This window comes from Notamacropus eugenii, chromosome 4 (assembly GCF_028372415.1).
Source record: "Notamacropus eugenii isolate mMacEug1 chromosome 4, mMacEug1.pri_v2, whole genome shotgun sequence".
Lineage (NCBI taxonomy): Eukaryota > Metazoa > Chordata > Mammalia > Diprotodontia > Macropodidae > Notamacropus > Notamacropus eugenii.
The window spans coordinates 469,037,085-469,052,573 of NC_092875.1; the positions used below are offsets into that span (position 1 = coordinate 469,037,085).

General features: G+C 40.6%; 1 protein-coding gene across 3 annotated transcripts in view; it reads left to right on the forward strand.

The window, feature by feature from the left end:
- The window catches only part of ANKDD1B (ankyrin repeat and death domain containing 1B), a 73,385-nt gene that overhangs the window by 27,090 nt on the left and 30,806 nt on the right, over positions 1-15,489 (forward strand). For all 3 annotated transcript variants that reach the window (XR_011966513.1, XM_072606374.1, XM_072606375.1), the window contains exons 6-9: positions 4,660-4,758; positions 5,929-6,027; positions 12,117-12,215; positions 15,375-15,473. Coding sequence is in view for 2 of the 3 variants with exons in the window: in XM_072606374.1 (XP_072462475.1) it covers positions 4,660-4,758; positions 5,929-6,027; positions 12,117-12,215; positions 15,375-15,473 (396 nt within the window). In the remaining variant the exon portion in view is untranslated. The remainder of the gene's footprint in view (positions 1-4,659; positions 4,759-5,928; positions 6,028-12,116; positions 12,216-15,374; positions 15,474-15,489) is intronic.

A 15,489-nucleotide genomic window follows, 5' to 3' on the forward strand; every position in this document is an offset into this window, starting at 1 on the left:
GTACAAATATATGCAAAACGCTTCCACAGATCCCCCATTCCCTCACCCCACCCCTCTTCCGCAAATCTCCTGCTTGTTTTTGTAGCTAATTATCTTTTCGCTGTGTGGTGGTTCTTTCTATTTTGGATCCTTCAGTGTGGTACAGAAGAAAGCTGGTGGTATCAGAATGAAAATAAGGCACTGTGGGAAGAAAGCTTAGTTGGATAGAACGGTGCCTCCCTCTACAAATTCAGCTCATAGAAATGCTTAGGTTTGAAACATCTGGGAATTCCTGTGAGAAGAAAGTGACTGGCTTGGATTTCAACGGTAACAGTGACTGTTTACGCAATTGTTTTTGGCTCTGATGGTTCACAGACCTGTAATGTATTTTTTAAAAGGAAAAAACCAAACCTGAACAGGAAATCTCAGACCTTCAGACTTCCAAACATAATGAAATCCCCTTATCTATGTACCCATAGAATTAAACCAAACAGGTCACTAAGCCAAAAACGGATCAAGGAACAGGTTCTGCCCTCCATTTCTGCAAGGGAATAAAGAGTCAGATTTAGGGTGATAGATTTAACGTTTGCAGGGACCACCCTTATTTTACAGATTAAAAAAACCTGAGACCTAGAAAACTGAAATCATTTGCCCAAAGTCACTTCTGTAGTAAACTGTTTCTCTGGGCTTCAGATATCCCATGTGTAAAAGAAGGGTTTGGACTGTCAACCAGATGGAACCCATCTCTAACCTGTAAGTGGTGGAAGGTAGAACAAAGCAGGCACAGGAGAGTCAGCAATCAAACAGAAGTTTAATTTCAAAGTGAGGGAAATGATTGCAAGCCAGAACTCATGAGTCAGAGCCCCACCCCAGTGGGTGGCACCCAAGATGCCAATAATTATACCAATGGCTATGCTGCGAGCTCTAGCCCTGACAATGAGAGGTGACAGCAAGGAGACATGTTTGATTCATAGCAGGGCTTCACAACCAGAAACTGTTCTGGGATTTTGCTATGGCTGAGAGGCTGAGTGCAAAGGCTTGTTGTTATGCCAAGCTCAGGGCATAGCTTGCTTGCCTGGCCTTAGCTCTGGAAAACAGGACTAACCAGCCTTCAAACTCTCTTTGAATCCATATCTGCCAACAAAATCTGGGACTCTTCCCCATATCATGCTAGAAATCATTTTAGGTATCACACAGGCAATTTCCCTCACTTTCCAGATAGGGGAACTGAGGCCTGGAGATGTTAGGTTCCTCATCCAAGGTTACACAGCTAGAGTTGGGACAAGGACCCGGATTGTCTGACTCCCACGCTAGTGCTTTCCTCTACGCCAAATAAAAGAGGGATCCCATGAGCTATCTCCTTATTGCAATAAGCAGAGTAAGGAGGATGATTCTTCGTGGGGTGGGGAACCTTTGGCCTTGAGGCCACATATAGCCCTCTAGGTCCTCAAGTATGACCCTTTGACTGAATCCAAACCTCACCTTTTTCTCATTTTTTTGATAAAGGAAAAATAAAGCACACGGCAAAACTTTCTTGAATTTCTCCCCATAGTCACTCACTTATATGCCATTTTTATTTTTAATGGTTTCCCCACTACCCCATTTTTTGCTTTAGTTATTGGAAAACAATGAAGAGTGAATGATTTAGTCAATCTAGAGGAGAAAAATTCAAAGTTTCAGCTTCCAGAACCTACTATAAAGAGGCTTTCCTTCCTTCCTCCTTCCTTCCTCTCCTCTCCTCTCCTCCCACTACCCCTTACTAAATAATATATGCTTTTTTCTATTCTTACTATGGTTGTGGTTATAGATTGCTCGATCAATTTGTAAATGTTTTCTCTTTAAATTGACCCCATCTTCTCCAACCCCCAGGAATGAACTCTAACCTTTCTTTAATCCCTTGAGTTTGAAAAGCATTTTCAGAGGTTCTCTCAGCTTTGCTGATGTAATTTTTGCTGCCTCAAAGGGGTCCAAGGGAGAGTCAGGGCTATTACTGTGACCAGAAAATCCTGCATTAAAAAACAAACAAACCCACACTCAGCAAAACCTTTTTGTGGCCTATATTGACTGGATAGTTTCCTTACTTCTCTATTTTACTTTGTGGTAATAAGCAGATTTATGTTATTTTTAAAATCTGTTGGAAATGTCAGTAAGCTGATATTCCAACATCCAGAACTATCACTGGGAATTTTTGTAAGCATGATGAAGCTTGTTCTTGGATAGTAGTAGGGGTTGAGAATGACCTTCATGAAGGGCATGAAGGTGGGCAAAGACCTTAAGACACGGAAGGCTTCATAATTTAACTAACTCTTACTGATTAGGTACTAGTAGTCTATGTTAGATGCTTCTGAAGTACTGTACTGCAAGTCATGGTTCTGTATATACAGAGAATGACTTGTCCCAAATAGGTCAATCAGAAGATAGGATGAACTCATCTTCAGACCTTTCCAGGTATATAAAAGAGATCTGACTGACTCATATTTTTATAGCTCCCCCAATGCAGAGTTGAATGGGTAGATTGGGACTAATATTAAGACATATATGAATCAAGCCCCTCGGAGGAGGCTCTCAGTGGTAACTTCAGATGTTTTCCCCTTTTTATTCAGTACTTCCACTGGCAGGTTTAAAAGGATTAATCTCCCTTAAAGGGAGGACCTGGGAATAAGTACTGTCATCTCAAGGGGAGGGAGGAATTCATACTCCTGCTCATTAACTTTTACCTTTTACTCTATTCACAATTAGGAGCATATTGTCATCCCTGCTAGATAGAGATGAGGAAACTTGAGGATCAGAAAGGTGAAATAATTGGTTTATAAGACTCAAATTCAGGTCTTCCAGCTCTAAGTCCAACCAATCAATCAGCCAGGATTGCTGGTTGATCTGCCATGCCGGTGTAAGGACAGTGACAAAAATGAAACATTTCTTGGCCTCAAGAAGCTTGAATTCTATTGAGAGAAATACTGTGGATGTGTATAAGTATCTACACACAATGTAATTACATGCTAATTTTGTCCTATTTTGTCTTAATGTAGGTGTGGCATAGCAGGTCTCTTGGAGGAAGGGAAGGGAAAACCTTATGATGTAGCAATAGTTGGGTATACCATCACCTCCATGAAAATCAACTGATAAGCATTTCAGTGTCTACCATGTGCCACGTGTTAGAAACTGAGCCTTTGCCCTTTGTCGATCCCCATAAAGCTGATGGCAAAGCCTACAATTTGGTACCATGGTAAGGCTGAGAGGTGAGAGAGGCTGTATTCATTCATCCCATAAGCATTTATTAAATAAATGCTGATGCAGTAGTTCAGTCTTGACCAAGTCCGTCCAGTATCTCAAGTTCAAGAATGGAATGAAGTGAGGCACTCGTGAAACTTTTAGTAAAAACAAATTTTCTTAGCCATAGCAAGCGAAGTACATTTAAAATAGGGCAAGGTTAATCAATGAGTGGGCAACATTAATTCAGCTGAGCACAGCTTCCCTGTGCTAGTGTTGGTCATAGTGCTGGTCTGCCAGTCAGAAGCCTCAGCAATTTGTGTCCTGGCCCTTTGGTCCTCAGGTGAAGAAGAAACTTTAGTCTTGGAGCCAATTAAATCTGGAGGATAGCTAAAATCCCTTTTAAGGAAAAACTGGCTTATACTATGTAGGGTAGAGTTTTAGGATAAACCAGCCCAACTTACTGGCAAGGCCCTGGGAAATGTTGCTTCTAAAACAGCCTACTATGTGCCAGGCACCCTACTAAGACCTGAGAATCTGAAGACTACAACAAAAACAAGAGAAAAGAAAAAAGTCCCTTTGGGGGGTTTGAAATACTGAGGATCTAGTGAGCCCCTTTCAAGAATCGTCCTCAGCTGTGGAGTGAGCAGAACCAGGAGAACATTGTGCCGTGATCCACCATGATAGACTTAGCTCTTCTCAGAGATACAATGATGCAAGACAATTTCAAAAGATTCATGATGGAAAATGCTAACCACATCTAGAGAAAGAGTGATAGAGAAAGAATGCAGATGGAAGGATACTATTTTCACTTTTTTGTTTTTTCTTTCTCATGGTTTTTCCCTTTTGTTCTGGTTCTTCTTTCATGACATGACTGATGTGGAAATATGTTTAACATGATTGGACATGTGTAACCTACATCAGACTGCCTGCTGCCTTGGGGAGGAGGGTAGAGAAAAGAGGGAGAGAGAAAAATGTGGAATTCAAAATCTTACAAAAATGAATGTTGAAAACTATTTTTACACATAATTAGAAAAAAAAATACTACGAAGGAAAAAAAACAATCTTTCTCAACCCTTTTCTGAGGAAAATTACTTTCTTGGGTCCAGTTGGCACCAGGCCCTGTCTGGAGTGACATGGAAAGTAGTGACAAGGCAGCAAGGCGTTACAATGGATAGAATGTTGAGTCTGGAGTCAGGAAGATCTGAGTTCAAATCTGGCCTCAGACACCTACTAGATGTGTAACTCTGGGCAAGTCACTTAACCCCATTTGCCTCAGTTTCCTCATCTCTAAAGTGGAGAGAATAACAGTACCTACCTCCCAAGGTTGTCATGACGACCAAATGGGATAATAATTGTAAAGTGCTTAATGCAGTGCTTCATACATATTAAATGCTATATAAATGTTAACTGTTATTAAAGCATTTGAGAGATGTAATTAAAACATGGAGTCTTATGGTTACTTTTCAGAAAGGAAGAAAGCCATTTCTTCTGGCTGCTGAAAAGGGACATGTTGAAATGATAGAAAAGCTCATCATGCTCAACCTGTTCACTTCAGAAAAAGACAAGGTGAATTTAACTTTTTCCATAACTTTGATGGAACTCATTTAATCATTGGGGTAGGGCAGTGGCAATCAGCAATGAACAGCCCTTTAACATTATTTAGGAAAGGGCTACAGGATGGCAGTGTGGTGTAACCCCCTGGATGTGCTCTATCACTTGGCCAAACTGGCCTCATTACTGGTAGTGTTACTACTAGCTCTAAAAGTCTAATAAGGGCTGGTTTCATATAACTAAAGGACAGCTATAAAGCTATAAAGGACTACTGGATTAGTGAGAGATTGGACTTCCAATATCCCTTCCATTTTTAAGATTCTACAATGCTAAAATATTTTTTGTAAATGCCTTCATATGGTTTTGCCTTTATTTTTTTCAAGTTATTAAGTAGTGGGAAAAGCACCCAGAAAATAAGGTAGAGATTTTAAAATTTTGACAAAATTCTGCAAAATTCTCTAAACTTAGTCAACCAACAAGAATTTATCAAGTACCTACTATGTGCAAGTTGTTGTTCTGTTGTGTCTGACTCTTCATGACCTCATTTGGGGTTTTCTTGGCAAAGATATTGGAGTAGTTTGCCATTTTCTTCTCCAGCTCATTTTATAGATGAGGAAACTGAGGCAAATATGGTTAAGTGACTTGCCCAGGGTCACACAACTAGTAAGTGTCTGAGCTTTGAATTGGGGAAGATGAGTCTTCCTGATTTCCAATCCAGTGATCTATCTACTGCACCATCTTGCTGCCCTAGATACAGATACGAATGCAAAAAATGAAATAATTCCTACCTACAATGAACGTACATTCTAATAAAGGAGAGAACAAATACCTATGAAATACATACAGCATAAATGTAAAGTTCACTAGCCATTGGGAAGACCAGAAAAGGCTTCAAGCCAAAGATGCTGTTGAGTGACATAGTGACTTTTCTATTCTGCTTGAATTATCCATAACAAGCCCTCTTTGGTTACTTCTCCTTTCCGTTGTAAATTTTAGGCCACCTGACTGGTCAATATCACCAAAAAAAAAAAAAGTGATTGGCGGTTATGTGTGGAAATGACTACAAATGATCACAAATGAAATCAAATTCAAAACTTTTAGAAAATCCAGTATATCGATGCTTTTCAGATACTGGACGTGCTTGTTTTTCTTTGGGGATTCTACCTCTCTTGTTCCTAATTGTAGGAGGGGAATACGGCTTTGCACCTAGCGGCAAAGCATGGTCACATCAGTGTTGTAGAGGTGCTGATAACCCAGTGGCAAGAAATAAATGAGCCTAATGAGGTAAGTGCATTTCCTAGCCATAGAGGGGAGGAGGGTGATGACATCAAAGACATACAGCAATGACTGTCAAGGAAAGATTCCAAAAAGAAGGAAACAACCCCCTCTCTAGCTGTACAAATTATAATGATGTAACAAAGAGCTTAGTAAATTCTACTTTTTCTTTATTGTTATTGCATGACAATTTCCCAGCTCTGTATCACTAACATCTGTTTATGTCCATGATCCCTTGAGTGATGATGGAAACCCTCAGGGAAACTTTATTTAATCTGATTGACTTTGAGCCTATTTTTAGCTTAATCCCCTTTCATCAAAACTTGGGTCTTAACCTCTGCTCCTCATTCTCTCTCACTCACATATCCAAAATAGCTGCCAGATCTTTTCATTTCCTCCTCACCATCATCTCTGATCTGTCCTCTTCTCTGTACTCACACAGTCACTACTCTAATGCAGGCCCTCATTGCTTTTTGCCAGAATTATTTCAATAGAGGTGGGTAGAGTGGTTCACCGGCATGTTGCCAATCTCTCTGGAGATCTGCACTAAGTTAGTAATATTACCATGACCTCCCAGGAATGGGGGCCACCAGGTTAGAAAACAGAGTAAGTCAAAGCTCCTGTGCTGATCAGGGGGGACCTTGGCCATGAGTAGCCCATGTATCTCCAAGCCAGGTAGAATTAGGAAAGCCAGTCTTAAACAAATAAATTTAAAACAGCAACCTTATGTAACAGACTCTTAATTTGTTTCCCTGCCTTCTCTGTCCTAATTCAAGCTACTACATCTACCAAAATAATAGTCCTAAAGTACAAGCTTGACCATATCATTCCCTTACTCATTAAACTCCAATGGATCACAATTGCCTCTAGGATCAAATATAAACTCCTCTGGAACTACAGGAACATAATTATAAAACAATTTTATACAAATAAAGTCAGATTTAAATAACTAAAGAAATATTAGTTGTTCATGGGTGGGCAGAGCCAATATACTAAAAATGATAATTCTACCTTAAGTAATGTACTTATTCAATGCCTTCCCAATTAAGTTACCCCAAAAAATATTTTATTGAGCTAGAAAAAATAATACAAAAATTTCATTTGGAAGAACAAAAGGTCAAGCATATCAAAGGAATTAATGGGGGAAGGGGAAAGTAAAGGAAGGAGGCTTAGTACTACTAGATCTTAAACTATGTTATAAGAAAAAGGAAAAGAACTTATATCTTCTAAAAATATTTATAGCAGCTCTATTTGTGGTGGCAAAAAACTAGAAATTGAGGGGAAGTCCAATAGTTGAGGAATGGTTAAATAAGTTATTTTATATGATTGTGCTGGAATACTATTGTGCTATAAGAAATGACGAGCAGGTTGCTCTCCGAAAAACCTGGACTCACAGGAACTGTTGCAAAGTGAAATGAGCCGATCAAGGAGAACATCGTATATTGTAACAGCAATATTGTGTGATAATCAACTTGAATGACTTAGCTGTTCTAGTCAATACTGTTCCAAGACACTTCTGAAGGATTTATGATAAAAAAATGGTTAAGGCATTCTCTGAGACTTAAAGAGTCTTAAATAGTTACCAAACGTTACTAAGCAGTTAAGTAATTTGCCCAGGTTAATAGTCAGAGTGTGAGGGTGTGTTATAGGCAAGATTTCAACAGAGTCCGTCCTGATTCAAAGGCCAGCTCCTTTTCACTCTGCCGTAGTGCCTTATAGAGTGTGTGTGTGTGTGTGTGTGTGTGTGTGTGTGTGTGTGTGTGTGTACACAAATGTCTGGTACATGTAGACATTTAATAAGTACTTGGTTATTGTATAAATAAGAAATCATGGTAACTGTCTCTGGGGCTGTGCAGATCCACCTGTCTTTTTGAGTGAACCAACTGCCTTGACTTGTCTATCTGTTATTGAGGGGCAAGACTCATCTTAGTTCTAGAATGTACATTAGTCTGTCTAGCTGGTAGCAGAGGGCAGTGTTTTTCGAAAACTGCTTTGTAGCTTTCCAAAGCACTTATCATGTAATACTTGTATTATAGTTATCTGTTATTTTCATCTTATCCCTCTGTTAGACTGTGTGAATGAAGGGACAAAGTCTTTTCTAAACTTTGCATCTCACCCAGTACTTAGCACAGTGCTGCAGAGAGTCCTAGGTCCAAAATAAGGGTTTATTGAGCGAATAAATGAGTTCTCAGGTTTTTGGTTTGCGTCTTCCCTACTTGCTCTGCTTTGGCTTGTGTGGATAAAATGGGGAGGATGGAGGAATTAATTCTGGGCAAAATTTCAAGGGTGGGAATTGAAGTGGGATAGGCAATCCTTTAAATCTGATAGAATATGTGTTTATTGTGACTCTTAGAACTGGAGACCATTTATTCCTGGAGTAACTATCAGGAAAGATCAGCGTTTAAAAATAGTTAAAGAAATCAGACTTTCTTGCTGTTCCTTCATTCAGTCATATCTGACTCTTTGCGACCCCATTTACCATAGCATGCCAATACCATCCATTGGGTTTTCTTAACAAAGAAAGCTGGAGTGGTTTGCCATTTCCTTCTCCAGTGGGTTAAGGAAAACAGGATGAAGTGACTTGCCCAGGGTCACACAGCTAGTAAGTGTCTGAGGATGAATTTGAACCCAGGTCTTCCTGACTCCAGCACCACACCCCCCTTCCCCATCCACTGAGTCACCAAGTTACCTTCAAGAAATCAGATAACTGCATAATTAAATTGCATTCAACAAATGATAAACGTTAATTAATGATTAAAGTTCTGTGGAAAGAACTGGGCTAGTATCTGGGGGAAATATAAAATTTAGCTAATATTTTCCCTGTCCTCAGGAAGTTCCCATTCTAGTATAATGTGTTCACAGATAATTATAATGAAAAATAACTCATAAGTACACAAGAGAGGTATAAGTACAATATTATGTGAGGTAGGGTTAAGGGTGAGCATGATTCTCAACCGTTTAATTGTGAATACTTAATAGCTTTACCCAAGTTTCAGTTTAAGACTTCTGTTTGAAATGTACACAGCAGGATTTCAGCTCCTTGTAGGATGCTAGAGAAAACTCATAAAGTCTAAGGGGCCATAATTGCCGCTGATGGCAAAATAAGTTATACAAGAGCAACATTGTTCTCCTGCACAAAACCAGCAATTCTGATTCACTCCTGGGCTCTTGGAAGGCCCTTTAAAATAGCTGTTTTCTTAATTTAACAGATTGCCTGAGCAGAGATAGATTAATGTCTATGAAAGCCTTCTATATTATGGTCTCCACATTGAGGACCCTGGACCCAAGGGAACCATGGAAGGACCCCCAAAGGGTAGAGGTCACACCCCATTTTCCTTGTAATAGCCAATCACAAGGCTTGTCTCTAACACCACTCCCTTCACTCTTATCAACCAACGTTTCCCACTCAGTATCCTCCAGAGGCTATGTCAGCTTCCTGCCCCTCCTGTTCTGGGTGTGGGCCCTTCCAGGCAGTCATAACCTAACTGCCCCTGAATGCCCATGCAAGTAGTTATGCAGGTGCTAATGGGAAAATTCCTTTCTTCCTTTCCCAGTGGTATACCCACACCTCTTCCCCTAGATCACTTCAGCTGAATCTGTGCCCCTGCGTTGACCCTGTGACTCAGGGGAGTAGCTGGTGAGTAAGAGTCTTGCCCTTTCCCTGTTTGTTTTGAAGATTCTGAGTGACTTGTAAGGTATAAGCAGGACGGGACGCTATCTGCATTACCGACCACCCCTTTTCTTCTCTGTCACTGTCAAAGGACACCACCAATCCTTTCTGTCATTCCCCTTTATAACCTCACTCTCCATCAGTAGTCACATCTTGTCGTTTCTTCCTTCACATTTCTGCATTGGTCCTTCCTTCTCTAATCACGCTGCCACTCCTCTAATTCTGGGCCTCTTTACCTTTGGCCTGAATTATTAACAATCATCTTCTAGTTGATTTCCCTCCCTCAAATCTTTCCAATTCAACCCCTAGACTGCTGCCAAAGTGATTGTCCTAAGTGGATTCAGTAGATACAGGGCTGGGCCTGAAGTCAGCAAGACTCATCATCATGAGTTCAAATCTGACCTCAGACACTTACAGGTCACTGAACCCTGTTTGCCTCAGTTTCCTCATCAGTGAAATGAACTAGAGAAAGAAATGGCAAACTGCTCCAGTATCTTTGCCAAGAAAACCCCAGATCGGGTCACAGAGGGTCAGACATGACTGGAATGAGAAAAAACAGTGATGATGACCGTGTCACCCACTGCTCAGTAAACCCCAGTATCCCTGTTACTGCTAGGACTAGGCAATATTCCATCTTTATCTCATCCTTTAAGAATGTTTTTTTGGGGGCTGTATTTTTATAATGCATAGCATACATATGTTTTGTTGTAAGTTGTACAATGTAAAATGTTTTATAATTATTAGTATAAAAGTATACGTACATTTGTTGTTGTTCAGTTGTTTCAGTTGTGTCTGACTCCTTATAACCCAATTTGGGTTTTTCTTGGCAAAGGTACTGGAGTCATTTGCCATTTCTTTCTCCAGCTCATTTTATAGAAGAAGAAACTGAGGCAAACAGAATTAAGTGACATGCCCAGGGTCACACAGCTAGTAAGTATCTGAGGTCAGATTTGAACTGAGAAAGATCAGTCTTCCTCACTCCATATCTGTGTACTCTATCCATTGTGTCATCTAGCTGACCCATATGTACATTTACTTATAAGTAAATATGCATATATGGGGGGTGTTCAATTTTTTTTACTGGCAAAGAAGTTTAGAGAAGACTATTCTAGAGGAAGACTATGGTTAGTGTGACCTCTGGCTAGGAGTCTTCAGGCTGTATTTCTTGGTATGTTTGAAGACCTAGATGGTCATTTAGTCTAATCCTTTCTTGTCTCAGATTGTCAACTCAAGGCACAGGGACGTTAAGTCACTTGAAAAAGGGTACACAGCAATAAATGAAAGAGCTGGCATTCAAACTCTGGTCCCTTGGACTCCCGATCCAGCATTCTTTTCTGGCATTCAACAAACCTGAAATGTTCTATTGGCATCCAAAGCACTATGTTTAATTCTCACTTCCTTTCTTTGCTAATTTACAATTGCTAACTTACTTTCCAAGTGCCAAGTCTGTGCTGGCACTGTTCTAGGCACTAGAAATACACATACACACCCTCCCAGAATAGTAAGTCTTCAAAAAGCCTACATTTTTAACACATTCTACTGCTAAAATGGGACAAAGAATAAGAGCACATTTCTTCCTAGTATAAACAGAGATAAACTAGGGATTGTAGCCTTGAACATCATTTATATTGCTTCGGCACATGCACACATACACGCGCACACATACACGGGTGTATGTGTGCATATATAGATCTATCGATGGATCTATTTTAACAATAGCTACATTCGAGCTCTTCTTAGCAATACAACAATCCAAGACAATTCCCAAAAACTCATGGAAAATGTTGTCCACATCCAGAGAAAGGACTATGGAGTCCGACTGCAGATCTAAGCAGACTTATTTGGTTTTTAGTTTGTTTGTTTCTTGTGGCTTTTGCCTTTTGTTCTGTTTCTTTCACATGACTAATGGGGAAATAAGTTTACATGATGGCACGTGTATTACCTATGTCAGATTGCTTGCCATCTTGGGGAGGAGAAATGGGAGAAAAAATGTTCACCATTCGTTTTTTATAAGATTTTGAGTTTCAAATTGTCTTTATATAATTGGAAAAGATAAAATACTATTTACCAAAATAAAAAAAAAACCTCCACAAAAAACAATAGCTAAATTCTAGAATCATTCATTCCTTGAGGATTATTTTCTCACATTTTCCCAAGAACTTCTCTGGTGGCTGAGCAGCTAAGCAAGCCCTAGGAGGGGAATTTTGTGAAAAATAATCCCACATTTCCACCTCCAAATTCTGAGAGATGGGATTTTAGAGAGGGGGAGAGGAGAATGCATAAGTAAATACGATAAAATGAATCCTTTGAAATTCTTAGAAGCTAAACTCATTCATTAGCATCATAAGTTTGAAAGAATCTGAGTGCTGGAATTGGATCATTGAGACTGGGAGAGAGGATTTCTTGTCACGCTTGTTTATTGTTGCAGGATGGAGAAACACCATTCTTTCTGGCTGTTGCAGGAGGCCACAAAGAATGCAGCAAATTGTTATTGGATGCAGGGAGTGACGTCAACATTCCAAATAATGTAAGTATCCCTTACCAGGGACCTCTGTTAGAGGTGCTTCCCATGTTGTCTGTGGACAAGAGAAAGTCTAGGGACTGTCCTTTCATAGGACGGACAGCTAAGACACCATCTGTGCTTTTGTTTGGAGTTCTCTCTCATATTCTCCATCAGTATCTACTCTACCGTTCGCTTGGGAGAAGTTTGTTTTTTTTTGTAGAAGGATAGAGAATGTAAGAATGAATTAAGAAAGCATTTATTAAGCTTCTACTATGTGCTAACCATTGGAGATGTAAATAGAAAAATGTGAGGCTATCCATGCTCTTGGGGAATCCACCCTCTAACTGACAGAGACAATTGTAACAGCAAAGACCCTGGCATACACAGGAGGGCCTGCTGTACAAGTTCTTAAATCTGTTTTTCTAAAGAAAAGCACATTTTGAGGGGTCAACAATCACTTAAATCAAACATATTGATCATTCACCTAGTTTAGGGGAAAAAGTCAGCACCTTGAACTTCAGAGAAAATAGAAAGATGGAAATAAAGACCAACAGGCAGGGCTTCCAACTGTTGGATCATAGACAACACATACATCACAGATCAACAGACAGATCCAACTATCTGGCCATTACATAGATACATAGTTACCAGAGAGAGAAGCACCAACATCTGGGTTTTCAAAGTTGGGGGCTCCTTAGCAGCTGCCCAGAGTTTCTCATAAAACAAACACTTCCAGTGAGTAAGCCCCAAAGTAAAGACCTTCTGACCTAGTGCCTCAAAAGAAATTAACCAAAGGTATTGAGGCCTATTAATGGGCAGAGAAGACCTTTAGCATCCCCACCCCCACACACACCATTAACCTTACATTAACATTGCATAAATGAAACATAACAATACATCAACGTTCAGCTGACGAGAGGGTAGAGAGATCTAAAAATGCTAAGGGTTCAGAGATGGAGTGGAAGGCAAGGCCTTAGGGCTCCTTAGGTTTATGTCAATAGGTCAAATGCTGGGGGTCTGGTGGGCACAAGGGGACAAATCTGGGTTTTTGTTTTTTGCCTTTTTGCTTTAGGGGTGGGGTTCTGACTTGTGGCCTTCGAGATCCTCTACAGAATAAAATTTGGATTCAGTCAAAAGGCCACCCTTAAGGATCTAGAAGGCCACCTGTGGCCTTAAGGTCACAGGTTCCCCAGCCTTCAGATTATGCTATATGGGGACTAAGTCTGAGAGTGGCTGTACTATGTCATATCACCTGTGTATACTAGAAAGAATGGAAGCAAAGACTGTTAGCTCCAGAGAGCTCTGTATAAAACTGAGGACTGTATCCTCTCTTCATTACAAATGGAGCCTCAAGGCTCACTGAATGCTCTTGGCTGTGCTCACTGATGTAAGAAGGGGTAAGGAGCAAGAAACTTATTGATAGAAATAGTATCCTGGCAGGGAAGGAGATTGTGCAAATCACTCAAATTCGGCCGTATGAACTATATCAACCAGTAACATTTCCAGTAACCAAGCACTAAGTTCCTTGAAAAACATCTGAGGAAGCAAAACAAGGCTTAGTCATGTGTTTCTCAGACATTATTGGAAACTACCTTTAAAAGGGGTTTATGAGTTCTAGGAGTGGGGAACCTGCAGCCTCGAGGCCACATATGGCCCTCTAGGTCCTCAAGTGTGGCCCTTTGACTGAGTCCAAGTTTTACAGAACCTTCTGCCTCCAGAGAGAATAAGAAGGGAGGAAAAGATTGATACATAGAGAAAATACTTATTAAGCACTTTCTACGTACCAGATACAATACTAATTTGTTGTTTGTCTTTCTTGAGACTTCAGGAAGATGAAGCCAGGACTTGCAAATGAATTAGATTTTTGTGAGGGAGGGCTATGCAAAGTCATCAGCCTCACTTTTTCCTCCAGAGCCATTTGGACCCAGTGGCAAGATATAAATGGTGGGGATACAAAACCCAAGAAAACAAAACAGTCCCTTCTCTCAAGGAGTTTGTATTCTTAGAGGGGAAGACAAAACATTATGGGGTGGGGGGAGGAGGGAGAGGAGGGTCAGAAAAGCAAGCTACTATTGGGGTGGAGAGGACCTGAGTGAGCAGGAAGTGAGCTCAGTGACTAAACCGATAGGCTGGAGAGGTCCCCTAGATATGGCGTTTGACTATAAATGGCACAGACGATAACGCCTGTGGGAGCTCAGAAGAGAATTCACTTTTGACTGGGCTAAAAGGAGGAAGCAGATTTTGACCTGGATCTTGAAGAATGGGTGGAATTTAGAAGAGGACTTTGTTGTTCAGCTGTTTCAATAGCTTCTGGCTCTTCATTACCCCATTTGAGTTTTCTAGGCAAAGATACTGAAGTTGTTTGCCGCTTCCTTCTTCAGCTCCTTTTATAGATTAGGAAACTGAGGCAAACAGGGTGAAGTGACTTGCCTATGGTCATATAGCTACTGAATGTCTGAGGCAAGAGTTGAACTTAGGTCTTCCTGACGTCAGGCCTTATGCTGTCTACTGAGCCACCTCACTGCCCAGAAGAGGACTAGGAAGTGTATTTTTTAGGGGCTACAGAGTTCAAGGTGAATCAGTTAAATTTGGCTGAAGTGAAGGGGACTTGTGTGGGGACCAGTGGGAAATAAATTCAAACGTTCATTTCCTATTCCTGGGAGAATGGAAACTGTGCTTCTACTTCATTGGCACCTTGGGGAAAATGCCATCATTTGTGCCATCACTCTACGAATGGTGGACAGCCGGAAATATCTACTGTACAAATAATTAGAATCAGTCTGAATTTTCCACTAACTTATTGCTGCTATAGGTTATCTGGCATGGACATGACCTTGGATTCTTGAGGCCATGCCCGAAAAATGCCAGTTTGGTGGGTCATGCCCAAGGGGAAGCCCTGCTGTTTGGGCCCACCAATGGATTTCCCTTAAATTTCGAGGTGTGAATCATCAAAAGGCTAGTCACATGGTTGTAATTTATTTTTTCTTGGCCCCTGAACCTCAGTCCATAGAATAAAACAGTCTGCAGCCTTGAGGCACTGTCCAAAGTTAGCCATGATTGTGACCCTTAATAAGGTGTGAAGCTTCCATCCGCAACTGAAACTACAGATCTTTGACATACTCAAAGCTATGATTCTAACCTGAAAGCTCTTTCCCCTCCCCCAACCTTCTGTTTTTCTCTTAGAACAACATTACTGCTTTGCAAATAGCAACCCAGAATGGGCACGTACCCCTCGTCACCTTTCTCCTCAGTGGAGACGTTGTTCTGGACCAGAAAGCTGAGGTGAGGAATGGAGAGT